Source organism: Hippocampus bargibanti, linkage group LG01, assembly GCF_051943395.1.
Source record: "Hippocampus bargibanti isolate YZ-2025 linkage group LG01, ASM5194339v1, whole genome shotgun sequence".
NCBI lineage: Eukaryota > Metazoa > Chordata > Actinopteri > Syngnathiformes > Syngnathidae > Hippocampus > Hippocampus bargibanti.
This window is the reverse complement of record NC_142734.1, coordinates 24,581,311-24,599,675: the sequence shown is the minus strand read 5'-3', so window position 1 is coordinate 24,599,675 and position 18,365 is coordinate 24,581,311. Positions and strand designations below refer to the sequence as shown.

At 43.7% G+C, this 18,365-nt stretch overlaps 2 protein-coding genes across 8 annotated transcripts in view; one reads left to right on the top strand and one right to left on the bottom strand.

Annotated features, from left to right (window-relative positions):
- scn8aa (sodium channel, voltage gated, type VIII, alpha subunit a) overlaps window positions 1-18,365 on the bottom strand; it is a 168,625-nt gene that overhangs the window by 34,613 nt on the left and 115,647 nt on the right. For all 7 annotated transcript variants that reach the window (XM_089004869.1, XM_089004872.1, XM_089004857.1 and 4 more), the window contains 2 exons: window positions 13,419-13,573; window positions 11,186-11,359 (listed from right to left, as the gene is read on the bottom strand). In XM_089004869.1, coding sequence (XP_088860995.1) covers window positions 11,186-11,359; window positions 13,419-13,573 — 329 coding nt within the window. The remainder of the gene's footprint in view (window positions 1-11,185; window positions 11,360-13,418; window positions 13,574-18,365) is intronic.
- On the top strand, window positions 2,299-3,423 carry LOC148903548 (uncharacterized). Its single transcript, XM_089004916.1, has 2 exons — window positions 2,299-2,550; window positions 2,812-3,423. Exons 1-2 carry the CDS (start codon window positions 2,509-2,511, stop codon window positions 3,421-3,423), a joined length of 654 nt encoding a protein of 217 aa, XP_088861042.1. The 5' UTR covers window positions 2,299-2,508.

Here is an 18,365-nt window from a genome sequence, read left to right as displayed (position 1 = left end):
GTTAAAAGGTAAAAATGGGAAGCAGAAGAAGATTGATGACTTTTTTAAATTGTATACATAATACAGTAAGATGTAAGCGTTGCAGTTTCCCTGTTGTGTTATGTACATGCCCACTGTACTGTATATGAATGCAATCGTTTTTTGCAACAATGTTTCTTGTTTTGTCTGCTGAAGCGCGATGATTTTGAAAATTATTAACATTCCATACTGTGTATTAAAGGACAGCCGATGTCACTTTTTATTCAAATGCAAATAAAAATGACTTCACGCCAAGACGTCTTGCATTGCTTGTGAATCCAAACAATGGCTTCAGATTCGGATAATATGCTTTCTTGTTACACATCCAGTTATGAATATGTTTCAAACACACTGTAGTTCTGAAGATTAAAGCATACGTGTTTACAATCATTAATGAATTATATGTGCCATTTTGAGGCAACATAGGGGGAACATCTCTCACCCAAAAAAAAAGGGAGCTAATGGCCAGCTCCGTTTCTTATATGGCGCTTGGCTGCCCTCTTTTGGCGGCTTTTGTTTAATGCAGTTCGGCGCAGGATCGGATATATTGATAGTCCCGGTTATATCGATATTTTTTCGGACTCCCTTGACTATCGATATAACGAGACTTTACTGTATTTGAATCATATTCATAACTGGATGAGTAAGAAAGCATCTTCTCCAAATCTTGTTTTGATTCTGGAGGAGGGCAGTTTGTGAAGGAGTATACTGGCGTGATGTCACGAAAAAGGGGGCGGGACTTTCTGAATCTCTCCAGTTTCTCTCCAGTCATTTTTATTGGTGATTTGCATTTGACTAAAAATTATCAGCCTGCGTGTTTTGGGTATTTTATATGCTATGAAACGACTTTCAGTTAGGAAACAAAAAAATGGTGTCTGTTGTCCTTTAAACATCTTATGACGGGCTTGCTGAGGAGCTAATCATTGGAAGGTGAGTTGGAGGAGGTCGACGTCTAAAATCTCCAGGACCTCGGACCTTCGGGCTATGAGTTGCCCACGTCTGCTCTTTGTGGAATCTTAACTTGATGAAAAGTGAGGTGGTCAGATTATATACAACACACAATCATGCCTGAAATTATTGATAACCCAGTGGCATGAATAACTTTGGGCTTGACTGTTGTCTATTTGTTATATAGTGATACCTCGGCTTCCGAATGCTTTAGTTTACGAACTTTTCATCTTACACACATTAAATTCTCAAGCATATAGTCTTGGCTGACGAACTAATTTTCGGCGGACGAACCAAACCACACGGCGCCACGGTGACTGGTGGCCTAGTTTTTGTCACCCTTTCTTTGAGTGTAAATGTGTTTTTTTATCGAGGATACTTTTGCGATTATGGGACCAAAAAAGACCCCACCACAAGCTAGTGTTAAGAAATCCGCAACAAATACCCTCTTCGCCTCATGGATTCAGCCTTCGCGCCCCTCCAATCGACCACCATATTCACCAAGCTGGATTTGCGTAGCGCATACCATGTGGTTCGCATCAGAGAGGGGGACAAGTGGAAGACTGCATTCAAAACGCCCTTGGGGCATTTTGAATACCTGGTGATGCCGTTCGAACGCTCCCGCCCTATTTCAAAGCCTCATCAATGATGTGCTCAGGGACTTCCTCAACGTATTTGTCTTTGTGTATTTGGACGACATCCTGATCTTCTCTAGATCCGCGGAAGAACACCGGCAGCATGTCCGGCGGGTCCTGGCGCGGCTCCTGCAAAACCGACTCTACGTGAAGGCAGAGAAGTACGAGTTCCACGTCCGCTCTCTGTCCTTTCTGGGGTTCGTTGTGGAGCAGGGGCAACGTCGGGCCAATCCCGCCAAGACCAAAGCGGTGGTAGAGTGCCCAACCCCCAAGACGTGCAAACAACTCCAGCGATTTTTGGGGTTTGCCAACTTCTACCGCCACTTCATCCGCGGTTATAGTCAGAAGGCACTTCCCCTAACCAATCTCACTTCCTTCAAGGTTCCCTTTAGGTGGACACCCGACGCGGAGGGGGCGTTAACCACCTCCGTGCCTTCACTAACCCTCCTGTCTTACGCCACCCCGACCCGGACCACGCGTTCTGGGCGCCCGGTTCCCAAGGGTTGCCCGGTGAATCGCCTATTCCTCCCCCCCGCACTACGCGCCGAGGTGCTGCACTGCGGACACGCCTCCAGGGTTGCTTGTCACCCTGGGGTCAACAGGACGATCCACCGAATCGCCCAGCAGTTAGGGTGGCCGGACTACAGGAGGGACGTCGCGGACTACGTGAAGGCATGCCCTGCCTGTGCCCGTGGGAAGGTCTCCCATAAACCCCCAGCCGCACTTCTCCAGCCACTACCAGTCCCCTCCTGACCCCTCCCGACCCTCCCGTGGCAAGACGGTCGTCCTCACTGTGGTGGACCGCTTTTCCAAGTCGGCCCACTTCCTTCCGTTAACCAGGTTGCCGTCCACCATCGAGACGGCCCAGCTCCTGGTTAACCATGTCGTCCGTCTCCACGGGATTCCGATGGACATCCTGTCGGACCGGGGACCGCAGTTCGTGTCCAAGGTATGGAAACATTTCTGTCGGTTCATAGGGGCATCGGCGAGCTAGTCGTCTGGCTACCACCCTCAATCCAACGGCCAGACGGAGCGCAAGAACCAGGATCTGGAAGCGGCTCTACGGTGCGTGTGCCTCCATCGTCCAGTGTCGTGGGCCCGCCACTTGCCATGGGTGGAATACGCGCACAACACCCTAGTCTCCTCAGCCACAGGTCGGTCCCCGTTCATGTCCGCCTGTGGTTACCAGCCGCCGCTGTTCCCCACTCAGGAGTGCCAGGTGGAGGTCCCGTCTATCCAACACCACCTCAGACGGGCCCATCGAGTGTGGAAGGAGTCCAGAGCCGCCCTGTCGCGCACGGCGTCCCGGAACCAACACATCGCGGATCGTCGTCGCCGCCAGGCACCGGTTTACCAGGTCGGGCAAGAGGTGTGGCTGTGCACGAAGGATCTCCAGTTGGCCGGGACATTGGCCAAACTGGGCCCACGGTTCGCGGGTCCATTCCCCATCAAGGCCGTCCTCAGCCCGGTCTCGGTTAGGCTCCGGCTGCCACCCACGATGAAGATCCACCCGGTCTTCCACGTATCCCTCCTCAAGCCAGTGGAAACCTGCCCCTTAGCTCCGGCACCCGCCCCCTCCCCGAATGGTGGACGGCGACCCAGTCTACACTGTGCGGGAGATACTGATCTCACGGCGCATGGGCACGGGATTGCAATACCTGGTCGACTGGGGGGGCTACGGGCCGGAAGAACGTCAGTGGGTCCCCCGCTCCTGGATCCTCGACCCATCTCACCCGAGCGTTCGACTCAGCTCACCCATCCAAACCGGGTGGGCCCCCACGGGGTGTCCTTTGAGGTGGGGGGGGGCACTGTCACATCCTAATTGGGTCACTCCCCTCCCTGCTCTCCGGGCTCACACACCTGATTCCAATCCCTTTGATTGTGCCTTCTGGCTATAAAAGCCATCCGTTCCCGCTCGGTCCTCGCCGGTGTATTCTTTCATTCGTTACCCTGTCACCCAGCAGTACGCAGGTTGGTCCTGCTCGTCTGTTTGCCTGCTTGCCTTACCTTCTGTTTTTGCCCCGCGTCTCTCAGTAAAACCTTTATTGAATATATACTATACTGTCTCCATCGTGTATTTCGGATCCAAACCCTTCCCTTTTTTTCGTCCGCCGAGTTCTGTCGCTACTCCTCGAGCGGATGTGACATTCTGGGAACCAATTAAGTTCGTAAGATGAAGTATCATTGTACGTCAGTGCCTACAGTCAAGCCCAAAACACGATTAATACCCTTTGGTATCATCCCAATCCCCGTAAAAAGCAATGGGGGGGGGGCATTGAAATATGTTACATTGTTATATGTGCATTTAAATTATAAAAAAGACCTTTTGCAAAGCCACACCCTCAAAATGAAGAGTGGTCAAGTTGGGAAAACTACCTTGCTATTGCTGGCTGGAATGTTTCTCGACCGTTATTTATTTTTTGCTTTTTAATGACTAATAGCAGGCAGCACAGAGCGACTCTGATTACCTGTATTGCTTTATCCTTGGCTCTGGTTTCATCTCATTAGCCAATCTGTTTACCTCTATTGTTCTATTCTATATTGCTCTAATCTCACCTCTGCTACCCGTGTACAAGGCGAACCTGCTTATAACGCGCAGGGTCATCTTATGAAGAAAATTAAAGGACCGACGTCACTTTTTTGTTTCTTAACTGACATTAGAAAAACGTTTTATAGCATCTAAAGTACCCAAAACATGCAGTATGATATTTTTATTCAAATGCAAAACACCAATAAAAATGACTTAAAGTGTCCAAAATCTGCAAAAAAAATGAGCTGCGAATTGGGCATTTTCAGAAAGTCCAGCCCCCAGTGCGTGACGTCACGCCAAGACGTCTTGCATTACTGGAGAATCAAAACAATGGCTTCAGATTCAGAGAATATGCTTTCTTGTTACACATCCAGTTATGAATATGATTCAAATAGTTCTGAAGAGGAAAGCATACATGTTTGCAATTAATTAAAGAAGTCCTTTCGTGTCATTTTGAGGCATCTGGACTGTAATGTAGCGTCCCAGAAAAGAGGCAGAAAATGGCGACCAAGCTCCCTGTGAGGAATTAATCAGCCCGTTTCCACAGGCTGATAAATTCCTTATATAGAGCTTGGTCGCCCTCTTCTGGCTCTTTTTGGTGCAACATGACGTTTTCAGACCAAAATAGCCCAGCAAAATGCATTGACGTGATGGAAGGACTGCTACAATGCGTCCTTTTTTCGGTCAGGGGCGTTCCTTCGGTGACATCACGTACAGACTCGTCACCAACTCAAAAACAAGACTTCCGGAATATTCAGCGTGAGTCTCAAAACGTAAAATATAGCTATATGCGGTGGAATCTTTGTAAAATACGCTCAGTAGAAGTCATTTGAAGCCATTTTACAAATAATGGACACAACTTAGTTGTGTCGGTTGGCCGTTAAGGCTTTTGCCTGCGCCTTATACATGGGAAAATACAGTAGTTATCTGCCACAGCGACTGGACCAAAGCGTGATTAGCACTTCGTTATTTCCCTCTGTAACTTAGAGCCACCGCTGTAATAATAATATATCATACATTTGATTTCTAAGCACCTTTCAAAACTCCCGAGGTCACTTTACAGTCACAGGATAGGTGTTTCTGCGGGTGAGCAGCGGCAGCCACACGCGCCAGCGTTCACTCAACCCGGAATAACTCAAATAGATAAAAAGCGAGCCAGCTAGCTAATTGATAGCTACCTAGCTAATTGATAGCTAGCTAGCCTATAGATAGCCAGCTAGATAGCTCGTAGCTAGCCAGTTAGATAGCTAGTAGATAGCCAGATAGCTAATAGATATCAATAGATAGCTAGTTGGTTAATTTATAGGTATCTAGCTAATAGAAAGTCCACTAAATAGCTCATAGCTAGCCAGCTAGATAGTCAGATAGCTAATAGATAGCTAGCTAGATAGCCAGCTAGCTTTCATCAGTCCAGTTTAGAAACTTTTTTTTCTTCCCTTGACCGTGTTAGATGTAAGCCTTCACAAATATACTCTTTACAAAAATGAGAGTGAATGTTCTTCGACAGGAGAGTGCGATAGACTGTGACAGCAGTGAAAGGAGGGTTTGCCTTTGCAAAAGGTCGTCATCATTGTGGGTTTTTGAAATTTGAATTTTAGTCCATTTGTAAATTTAGGCTGATGTGGCTGACGCTGTGGAGAGGCCTTTAGTTCAAGAAAAAGGACACAAGTTGGAGAAGTTTTCATCCTTTTCAATTGCCATAGGAAGTGTTAGAATGATCAGAAAATATTCCACTTCCAGACTTAAAATTACAGTGATACCTCAGTTTACGAACGTTTTACTACCGATCCATGCGCACGCTTCCGAACTTTTCGCCATACGAACTTTTAATTCATGAGCATATAGTCGCGGTTGACGAACTAGTTTTCGGCGGATGAACACCAAACCACACGGTCGAACCGCGCCACGGTGGCTGCCGGACTAGTTTTCGTCACCCCATTTCTTTGAGTGCGGATCGAGGTGAGTACTTTTGCTATTATGCGACCGATAAAGACCCCACCATTGGCTCGTGTTAAGCCAAAGAAGACATTAAAGAAAATGGTCGAGCAGAAGAAGGAAATCATCGGAAAACATGCACGAGGTGTGCGTTCTGGGAATCAATTAAGTTAAGTAAGCTGAGGTATCACTGTCGTTGGCATTTTGCTAAGCTACCATGTTACTCTTGTACGTTTAAGTACTTCAGAATAGAATGATCAATTTTCTCTTTTCTGGTCCTTCAAACTTGACACAAGATATTTTAGGGTGTAGAGAAAGAGGACATTGGCAGGCTCACATAAACAACAACGACGACAACAACAACATCATACAAGTCAGACAAGAGCAAAGACAGTCGTTTGAACATCCCACAGGCCTGAGGGACACTTAAATGTGGCTGAAATGAGTATGTTATTAATTGTTTGGTCCAAACATTTCCTGAAGTCCTATTTGAAAATTGTTGCATCAGACAGAGAATTTAGTCCTGCAATGAGCATTATTATATGCAAATACATTATTGATGCGCCTTAGAGATGCAAACCAACGTTATCAACTTCATTCGTTTTCAGAAAGTCCAGCCCCCAGTGCGTGACGTCACGCCAAGACGTCTTGCATTACTGGAGAATCAAAACAATGGCTTCAGATTCAGAGAATATGCTTTCTTGTTACACATCCAGTTATGAATATGATTCAAATAGTTCTGAAGAGGAAAGCATACATGTTTGCAATTAATTAAAGAAGTCCTTTCGTGTCATTTTGAGGCATCTGGACTGTAATGTAGCGTCCCAGAAAAGAGGCAGAAAATGGCGACCAAGCTCCCTGTGAGGAATTAATCAGCCCGTTTCCACAGGCTGATAAATTCCTTATATAGAGCTTGGTCGCCCTCTTCTGGCTCTTTTTGGTGCAACATGACGTTTTCAGACCAAAATAGCCCAGCAAAATGCATTGACGTGATGGAAGGACTGCTACAATGCGTCCTTTTTTCGGTCAGGGGCGTTCCTTCGGTGACATCACGTACAGACTCGTCACCAACTCAAAAACAAGACTTCCGGAATATTCAGCGTGAGTCTCAAAACGTAAAATATAGCTATATGCGGTGGAATCTTTGTAAAATACGCTCAGTAGAAGTCATTTGAAGCCATTTTACAAATAATGGACACAACTTAGTTGTGTCGGTTGGCCGTTAAGGCTTTTGCCTGCGCCTTATACATGGGAAAATACAGTAGTTATCTGCCACAGCGACTGGACCAAAGCGTGATTAGCACTTCGTTATTTCCCTCTGTAACTTAGAGCCACCGCTGTAATAATAATATATCATACATTTGATTTCTAAGCACCTTTCAAAACTCCCGAGGTCACTTTACAGTCACAGGATAGGTGTTTCTGCGGGTGAGCAGCGGCAGCCACACGCGCCAGCGTTCACTCAACCCGGAATAACTCAAATAGATAAAAAGCGAGCCAGCTAGCTAATTGATAGCTACCTAGCTAATTGATAGCTAGCTAGCCTATAGATAGCCAGCTAGATAGCTCGTAGCTAGCCAGTTAGATAGCTAGTAGATAGCCAGATAGCTAATAGATATCAATAGATAGCTAGTTGGTTAATTTATAGGTATCTAGCTAATAGAAAGTCCACTAAATAGCTCATAGCTAGCCAGCTAGATAGTCAGATAGCTAATAGATAGCTAGCTAGATAGCCAGCTAGCTTTCATCAGTCCAGTTTAGAAACTTTTTTTTCTTCCCTTGACCGTGTTAGATGTAAGCCTTCACAAATATACTCTTTACAAAAATGAGAGTGAATGTTCTTCGACAGGAGAGTGCGATAGACTGTGACAGCAGTGAAAGGAGGGTTTGCCTTTGCAAAAGGTCGTCATCATTGTGGGTTTTTGAAATTTGAATTTTAGTCCATTTGTAAATTTAGGCTGATGTGGCTGACGCTGTGGAGAGGCCTTTAGTTCAAGAAAAAGGACACAAGTTGGAGAAGTTTTCATCCTTTTCAATTGCCATAGGAAGTGTTAGAATGATCAGAAAATATTCCACTTCCAGACTTAAAATTACAGTGATACCTCAGTTTACGAACGTTTTACTACCGATCCATGCGCACGCTTCCGAACTTTTCGCCATACGAACTTTTAATTCATGAGCATATAGTCGCGGTTGACGAACTAGTTTTCGGCGGATGAACACCAAACCACACGGTCGAACCGCGCCACGGTGGCTGCCGGACTAGTTTTCGTCACCCCATTTCTTTGAGTGCGGATCGAGGTGAGTACTTTTGCTATTATGCGACCGATAAAGACCCCACCATTGGCTCGTGTTAAGCCAAAGAAGACATTAAAGAAAATGGTCGAGCAGAAGAAGGAAATCATCGGAAAACATGCACGAGGTGTGCGTTCTGGGAATCAATTAAGTTAAGTAAGCTGAGGTATCACTGTCGTTGGCATTTTGCTAAGCTACCATGTTACTCTTGTACGTTTAAGTACTTCAGAATAGAATGATCAATTTTCTCTTTTCTGGTCCTTCAAACTTGACACAAGATATTTTAGGGTGTAGAGAAAGAGGACATTGGCAGGCTCACATAAACAACAACGACGACAACAACAACATCATACAAGTCAGACAAGAGCAAAGACAGTCGTTTGAACATCCCACAGGCCTGAGGGACACTTGAATGTGGCTGAAATGAGTATGTTATTAATTGTTTGGTCCAAACATTTCCTGAAGTCCTATTTGAAAATTGTTGCATCAGACAGAGAATTTAGTCCTGCAATGAGCATTATTATATGCAAATACATTATTGATGCGCCTTAGAGATGCAAACCAACGTTATCAACTTCATTCGTTGGGAAGTAAAAGGCATGTGCCCAGTTTATACGGACACATGCAAAAATGTAAAATACTCAACACGGCTCCAGATGATTGATAATTAATAGCATTTTGCCACATTTGGACAGATGCTTCCCAACTTACGAACATTCCAGTTACGATGTTACGGTACATACGAACAATTTTTGCAGGTACAGTACGTCAAAAAATGTTGGGACAGAGATGCTGTAAGTTCAATTTTGTATTACACGCTGATAGATCCAATTTTGTGATTGATGAGCAATCACTTGTTTGAATGTAAAAATCAAGCAGGAACCAAAGTAGAAAACAAAAATATTATTTAATTTTCCGTACAGTATAGAGACATGTATCTCCATCTAGGGTACTACAGTAGGTGTGAATTTTTTGTACGGCTGTTAGAGCGTCTGTGTATTATACGCACTTCCCTGTTCAGTGTTTGACTTCAACATACATTCCAGAGAAAATATACCACTGAAGCAACTTACGACCAAATTCACCTTACGAACAACCGCTCGGAACATGTCTCCTTCGTAAGGTGGGGAGAGTCTTGAATTACATTTTTTCTTGTTGTGGCGCATACTTCAAACTTGCTCATGTTGTTTTTGGTGTTCCCAAACTTCTGCTCTCCACTCCACATGTTATCAGAAATAGTGAAAACAATTGGTCATGGGAGTATTTCCTTGGCGAGTCAATTTGTGCATCACGTGTACCCCAACTTGTGGCCTAAAATTTCAGGTTGGGGGCCACTGTGCTCTTGGTCTGGAGCCTTGTTTACACAAAACTATAAAAAAAAACATCTCTTCGAAATGAAATCAGCCAAATGCTTTGACATCCAGTAAAGCACCATTTCATTTGCAAGCTCATCACGGAGAGTTGAAACTCAAAACATCAGATCCCATGTCTGTATCCCAAAACTACTTATATGTATTTTTAATATCCCCACAATATAGACTTATTCACAGTATGATGTACGTCCTTATTATCATTGACAGTACTGTGATACCTCAGCTTACGAACGCTTTAGCTCATTAACTTTGCGCCTTACAAACATCAAATTTGCGAGAATGTAGTCTTGGCTGACGAACTAATTTTTGGCGGACGAACCAAACCACACGGTCGAACATCACCACGGTTGCTGGCGGACTAGTTTTTACCACCCCCTTTCTTTGAGTGTGGATGTGGTTTGTTATCGAGTGGAGTACTTTTGCTATTATGGGACCGAAAAAGACAGGCCACCCCAGGCTAGTGTTAAGCCGAAGAAGACACAAAAGAAAATGACGGTCGAGCAGAAGAAGATCATCGAAAAACACAAACGAGGTGTGCGTTTGGGTGACTCAGCGTCTCAACGGTCTCAGGCAATAAAAGCGGTTGAAAAACCTCTCTTAATTTGAATTAACGAAAAGCAGCTTGCAGGGGACAATGTGAGTGAGGGTATTATCGCTGAGAAAGCACGGCAACTTCACTTGGATATCATCAAGAGGCAACTACATCAACGACCATTACAAAGGTCAATAAAACGACTTTATTATATAGTACAGTTTATTTCTTTTATTACAACCCTATAGCACATTTATTCTACATAAAATAATGTCTATCTTGTGTAGTTTTAAGGCTTATTTAGTATAACATTATTTTATGGGGACCTGGGAACGGATTATTCTCATTTTAATGGTTTCTTATAGAAAATAAATGTTTGGAAGACGAACTTTTACAGCTTACACACTTTCAGGGAACCAATTAAGTTCGTGAGCTGAGGTATCACTGCATTAATAATTTGATCTTGTCAACCTAGAACTCCACCTTGACATGACATTTTGTCTATTGATAATGTGACCTTAGCACATAGTTTTCATGTAAGGTAATGCCTCATTTCGTTTTGATCATAATTGTTAGCAAAGTGACTCGAATGTGGATACCAGGTGGATTATTGTTCAAGTTGTCTGTTATTCAGCCCTCTTGGCACTAGTTTTAAGGTTTATTTAGTAGACATTTATGTTTTATGGGGACCTGTGAACGTATTATTCTCATTTTAATGGTTTCTTATAGGAAATAAATGTTTTGAAGATGAACATTTTCGCCTTACACACACTTTCTGGAAACCAATTAAGTTTGTAAGCTGAGGTATCACTGCACATGTATTAATTGTAACATTAAAATAATGCAATCGTACGTGTAGACCAAAAGGTGGTAGCAGACGGAATAAATGCTCTAAAATAGAGACAAGAGGTGCACTTACGTCCACAATGAAGAAGTCCAGCCAACACCAAGCGTTGGTGAAGTATTTGACGAAACCATACGCGACCCATTTAAGCAGCATCTCCAGGATGAAGATGTAGGTGAAAACCCGGTCCGCGTACTCCAAAATGATCCGGATGGTTTTCCTTTGTTCAATGTACACATCCTCAAAGGCCTTTGGAAGAAACCAGACCAAAATTCCAGGGTAAGCGACGCGCAACGGAAGCTTGACGCTTTCATGATTTACAATCGTGCTAATGAAAATGTGTGCAACACTGTGACCAGGAGTGGTCAATCGTTGTGATGCAATTAAAGTGAAGTGCGGCCAATCTGGATATGCAGAAACCATGTGGAATCTGGTACACTTGGGAATAAGCATCTGACCCATCGCAGGAAAGGGAGCCCACCTTGATAAATGGTGCAGTCCATTAACTCAATCACTGCCAGATGATGTGCAAAAAAATGGTTTGTCCTTTAAAAATGTACTGGGTGAGGCTTATAATCAGGTGCGATCTGTAGTACAGAAATTACGGCAATTCCTAAATGATACGAGTCTGGAGTTATGTGAGCTTGAAATGGGGGCGGCTGTACAAAAGGCAAATGTGTCCACATCCGCGATCTGTCCAGCCTATCAAGATAGGCAAAATAAAATGGCACACTCGCGATCCCGGAAAGCAACAAACTTACGCGATCGCGGCAAACAATCACCTCGGGCAAAGCAAACTCTTGTGCTGGCAAGTCCAAGACACAGATCGAGGCGTGAGGCGTCGTAATCATGTCACTGGTGAGGTGACAGCGACTCGTTGAAATGTCCCAGTATCGGTGATTAGGGGATCAACATGCACACATCATTCATGTTTCTCAATGATCTCCTTCTTCTCCTCGATTGTTATTTTGTTTTGTGTCTTATTCGGCTGGTGGAGGTCAGGAGCGGCGGCCCCGCCCCAGCTGTCAACTCGCACGTGACAATTTCGGTGTCATTAGTCACGTGATAGCATCGAGAAAATAATGCCTTTGTGTAAAGCTTTTTGCGAAGGATGGTAGCAATGGTGGACTTAGCATATCGGTACTGGGCTCTTTATTTGTAAAATGGTAGTAAAAAGTTACTCGCAAGGAAGTGACACACAGCGTGGGAAATGTGTAAGGCTGAGATTCACATGAAAGCCGCGGTGCGCACCTGTGATGCCACAAACGCACACCTCATTCGTGTGTCTCAATGATCTCCTTCTTCTCCTCGACTGTAATTTTGTTCTGTGTCTTCTTCGGCTGAACACGACCCGTAGTGGGGTATTTTTGGGTCCCATAACAGCAAAAGTATCTGTAAAAAATTCCTTGGAGGTGATCGACGTCTCACTCTCTCTCTCTCTCTCTCTCTCTCTCTCTCTCTCTCTCTCTCTCTTTCTCTATCTCTCTCTCTCTCTCTCTCTCTCTCTCTCTCTCTGTCTCTCTTTCTCTCTCTCTCTCGATCAACGTGTGCATTCAGGGAAAGGGGGTGTGGAAAGGCAGACAGGCTGGGGCTCTGTTCAGTCATGTGCTTGGGTGGTCTTCCGCCGAAGATTACTTCGCCAGCCGTGGTGGGGGGTGTGTATCACGAAAAGTAGTGCTTAATCCAAGGTTTAATTTTCATAAATTTAACATTCGTAAACCGAAAAGTTCGTAAGGCAAGGTGTTCGTAAACCGAGGCCCCACTGTACTCCTTTCATCATCAAAAAGTGTTAATTCCTAAATGATATGGGCCTGGAGTTATATGAGCTTGAAATGGGGGCAGATGTACAAAATACAATAAAGACATTCCTTTCATCACTTTGCTTCTGTGAAATATAAATTTCTCCACTGCGAGACTAATAAATGCAAATCCAAATCAAAAAATACATATTGGTTTATATAGGGCTTTAACAACAGCTGAAGCTGGAACAAAGCGCTATCATGGAAAAAAGGGAAATGCTGCCCCCTTGTGGAAAAGAAAAAAACACTGCCAGAGGCCCTGGCCAGCACTTTATCGCCACCTAAGCTTGGAACAATCAAAACCCGAAGAAATTTGGGAATGGTGCTCGACGTCATATTTTCAATTCCCGAATAAATGTGTGAATGGCAGTGAATGAATTAATCAGGTGCAGCATGATGGAACTAGCTGTCTGCTAACACACCCCTTACCCCCATCGCCCCATTCCCACAACATAGTGGTCTGTCAGTATTCATTTCCAATAAAAGCCATTGATTAGCCCCCGACTTACCAGAGCGCCGCTGCTCAGGAGGATCATAAAGATGATGAGCGTCTCAAACCAGTTGTGCTCGACGATCAGGTAGCAGGTTTTCCTCAGGAACCACCAGCTCTTCCCCCAGCCCAGGGTGATGTCGACATCGCAGCACTTGTACTTCGCCACGCACGCTGCGCTCATACAGGGGGGAAACGAGGAATTCCACTGTCAGCAACACAGGATCCATGTCGAAAGAAGGCGTCATCCTGCGCTAAATCGCAGATTACACCAAGGGGTTCAGAAGGACTGTGCCCTTATCTCGCTTGGTTGGGTGTTTCATCCCACCGCAGGGCGTTAAATAAGGTCAATTTCATTAAAGAGTTCAAGTCGTAAATGCTTCTGGGAACAGGTCAAAATAAAACTTTAAAATCCTACTTCAAAAGACAGTTAGTACAGCGTAAAAAAAATCATCGGCGCCACCCTAGCTACTCTCGAGGACTTGCACACTGCAAGAATTGAAAAATAAGGGCGTGGAAAAATTCTATGGACCATTTGCACCCTGCACACCCCCTTCTTCATGCCGATCCATGCACACAAAATCCAGCAGACATTTAAACGCCTTCTTTCCCCATCGCTATTAACTCTTGAAAACAGTAACCCAAATAGGACTGTATAGTGACTCTGCAATTTTTTGATGACGATACTAGTGCAGCATTTTCTAACGGAGACAAATTCACAGTGTGCCAATAAAGATGATTCTGATTCTGATGAATAAGAGAGGATGTGCCCACTGCAAGAATCAAGATGAGTGCAAATTTCCCCATTGTGGGACGAATAAAGGTTTTCTGATTCTGATTCTGAAAATCCCACTGGACCCTGTGCACCCTGCCCACCAATTTTTCCAGCGACTCCCCTCAGGCAGGCGCTACCGATCCATGCGCACGCATCCAGCAGACATTTAAACAACTCCTTCCCCCGTCGCCATTAACTCTCTAAACATTAACCCAAATAGGACTGGATAGTGCCTCCATTTTTCTTATGACGATACTCGTGCATCGTGTTCGACCGGAGACAAATTCCTTGTGTGTTCTACATCCTTCGCCAATAAAGACCATTCTGATTCTGAATTTGATAAAGAATATAAAACCCTGATAGCGTGTTTAAAAGAATGCAATTGAGTCTGCTTGTATCATTAAAAAGTAGTTTTAGCATACTATGACACCACGTGCAAATGATGCCGGTAAACATTGTGGTTTCTGTTACTCTGCAATTTTCCCATAATTTGAGCCTGATTGCCACTCAAAAGTCAACCGCCCATCCTAAATGAAGATGATAAACTACCACCGCAGTGTTCCTTGACAAGCTCACGGTTAGCATACAGACGCTCCCCAACTTATGATCATTGAGGTTTTGAATAAAGGTACATATTTATAAGGCACATTTTTGCGGGTACTGTATGTCGAAAAATGTTCGGATAGAGATGCTGTAACTTACATTTCGTATTGCGCGCCTTTTTCCGACCGAGCTCGCTTGCGATTGGCTGTGTACAGACAGACGCTCCCCTACTGACGAACATACGAGTTACGAATACCGGTGCATACAAACATTTTTGTAGTAACATATGTTTTCCACCACCGCGTGAGTGGCTGCCTTTCCAGCAGCTCCTGTGTTTTGCTTTTCTACTTTCATTTGTTTCATAACTTTGCTGCTGTGAAAGGTAAATTTCTTCATTGCGAGACTAATAAAGGCAAATCCAATCCAATGTTGTCTTCTCTCCAGATGTACATGTACCTATCTTTATATAGCATATATTTTATGAAATGTTTATTTGTCACTACAAACCTATACAGGTTACTAAAAAAAGCCTTAAACATACTTAGGGTGTGGCTGCCGCTGCTCACCCACAGAAAAACCTGTGACTGTAAAGTGACCTTGACAGTTTTGAAAGATGCTTATAAATCAAATGTATTATTATTATTATTATTATTATTATTATTATTATTATTATTATTATTATTATTATTATTATTATTATTATTATTATTATTATTATATAAGCCTTAAACATCCAGTTTGTGAGTGTCTGTACTGTGCTTCACACACACATGATTACGCGACGTTTATGCTACGGACACCAAGGCTGACCAATCAGTGCCCGGCGCTGCTGAAGTGTTGCCAATGACTTCACGCCCTGATCCGCCGAGCTCGCTTATGATTGGCTGTGTAGAGTATGTGGGCGGGGAAGAAATCCCTTTCTCAGTTGACGCTCCAGAAGGACGTAATGCAGAAAAGAAAGTTATGGTGGCACGTTATTCAGTAATGACTTGCCAGCAGCTGCAGTCATGGCTTCCTGAAGACCCTCGGATATATGTTGTCATACAAGAGTAGGTGTTTGACTTCAACATACATTCCATGCAAAATTGAGCACTGAAGCAACTTAGGAACAAATTAAACTGACGAACGGCTGCTCAGTAAGGTGGGGAGCGTCTGTAGCTTCTTTTATTCCTTCTACAGTGATACCTCAGTTTACAAGCCCCTTGGCTTACAAACTTTTCGGTTTACGAACGTTAAATTCATGAAAATTTTACCTTGGCATACAAACTATTTTTATGGATACACACGGAGCCCCACAATGAGTGATGTGTCATTCGCGAACGAGCCCGTTCTGTGATTGGTCAAGAATGCAGCAGTGGGGGGGGGGGGTTAAACATTAAAGCGACAGGCAGACGACAGAGAGCGAGTGAGAAAATTGATAGAAAACAGTGAAATTTGGACTCGTTTCAACTTTGATAGTTCAAAGGCAGAGTGTAGACTGCAAGATTAAAATTACCATCAATCATGCTCGCTGATGTAAAAGGCTATCGACCCAGCTAAACAGAACACAATTGATGAGGAACAAGGTAAAATTATCACAGAGAAAGCACCTACATGGGATCATTCCTCAAGAAGGCTACGTTCCTCATCAAGTGTTCAATGCTGATGAAACCGGCCACTCCTTTCCATCAAGCCATCAACGATGTCACAAAGGTAAATATAATGACTTTATTATATAGTACCGTTTATTTCTCTAATTATAATACCATCACACATTTATTATACATAAAATAAGGTATATTTTGTGTAGTTTTAAGGCTTAGAAAATTAGAAAGTAGAAAATTATGTTGTGTGGGGACCTGGGAACGGATTATTCTCATTTTAATGGTTTCCTATGGGAAATTAAGTTTTGCGATACACACTATTCGCCTTAGGAACCAATTAAGTTTTTAAGCCAAGGTATCACTGCACTTCAACTATTTCTTCTTGTTTGTATTTTCCGGCAGCCTGGATGGCCTGTGGTACCCCGCAGCCTCTAATGAGCGAATGTTTGCTACTAATAAAGACATCTGTCTGGTTTTGACTCTTGGTTGGGGGTCGACATTGTATTATATGTGTGATGTGTCGAGTTAGTTCTGCAATTCACACAATAAGAATGGCACGCACGTCACCAGATGTCGTCATCATCATGTGCATTTAGATTAGATAGAAGTCCAAGATGGCGCCCGAGTAGGCAGCTATCTTGAGCCTTGCTTTTTGTTTGTTGTTTTTGTGTTTTCTTTTTCTCACTGAGTTGTTGTGCGTCGTGTGGAACGGATACGGATTGATTTTCAGCATTTATGGACACGATATTCATCAAGGAGGAGAATCTGCTGGAGCTGTCGCGGCTTGGAATTGAAGCGGATTGACGTGGTACAGGAGATGCGAGACAAACTCTTTTCATCAATGGATGTGACAGCTTCCTGTTTGCTTTCAAAATGTGTTTGTAACAGACGTGCACATTTATCAGCATGCCATCCCTGATCCATTGGTGAAAAGGACACTTTGATTCTATCCTCTTTCATCTAGAACTGCTTCATGTCACAAAGAGGGTGCAGAAAGTGCTTAAGATTGAATGACTGTTGGTGTCTTTTGTATTGTGTCCCATTATTTGTTATTTTTTACTTCAAGATGGCGCTCCGAGAGTGGCTGCCTTTACAGCAGCCCTTGTACAGTGATACCTGACCAACTTAATTGGTTCCCAGAAAGTCTGGGTAAGACACATCCCATAAGAAGCCATTAAAATGAGAATAATCAGTTCCCAGGTCCCCATAAAACATACTTTTCAACTAAATAAGCCTTAAAACTACACAAAATATAACTTATTTTTTGTATAATAAATGTGCTGTATTGTAATTAAAGAAATAAACTGTACTGTATAATCAAGTCATTTTATTTACCTTTGTGATAGTCCAATGGCTTGATGGAATAAATAGCTTTTTGCATAGTGTCTCAAGGAGCTCTGGGTTGTACATCTTGGAAGTTATGATATTGCAACAGCAACAGATTCAGACAGACACACTCGAAACGTCGTTGTCAAAAGCTGGTTCCCTTGCTTGTATTTTCTCCTCAAATTGTACAGATGGCTTGGGCGGGTTATTTGTGGAGCCTGATTGATGGGATATTTTCACCTTGCAGTGTACACTGCCTTTGAATTGGAACTGAATTGAATTGGATTTGCCTTTATTAGTCTCACAGTGGAGAAATTTACATTTCACAGCAGCAAAGTGATGAAAGGAATGAACTATCAATAAAGTTGAAACTAGTCCAAATTTCACTGTTTTTCTATCCATTTTCTCACCTTTCACTTTTTTTTTTCTTCAAGCTCTGTCGTCTGTCTTTCCTGTTTCATGTGCTCATAGCGTACTCACAGCGTATTGCACGCTGTGAGCACTCTACCCTCCCCGCTCACTGTTACGTGTGTCCTGCTGCTGTGTCCCCTGCTCTCCCACGCATCTTGACCAATCACGCGGGCTTTAACAAAGACTGGGGGCGGGGAATAGAGGACAAAAAAGTCGGCTGCCATTTCCAGCTTCTTGTTAGGAGCTCCAAGAAGCGGCTCGTTCGCGAACAACACATCCCTCATTGTTGCGCTCCGTGTGTTTCCCGAAAACTAGTTTGTATGCCAAG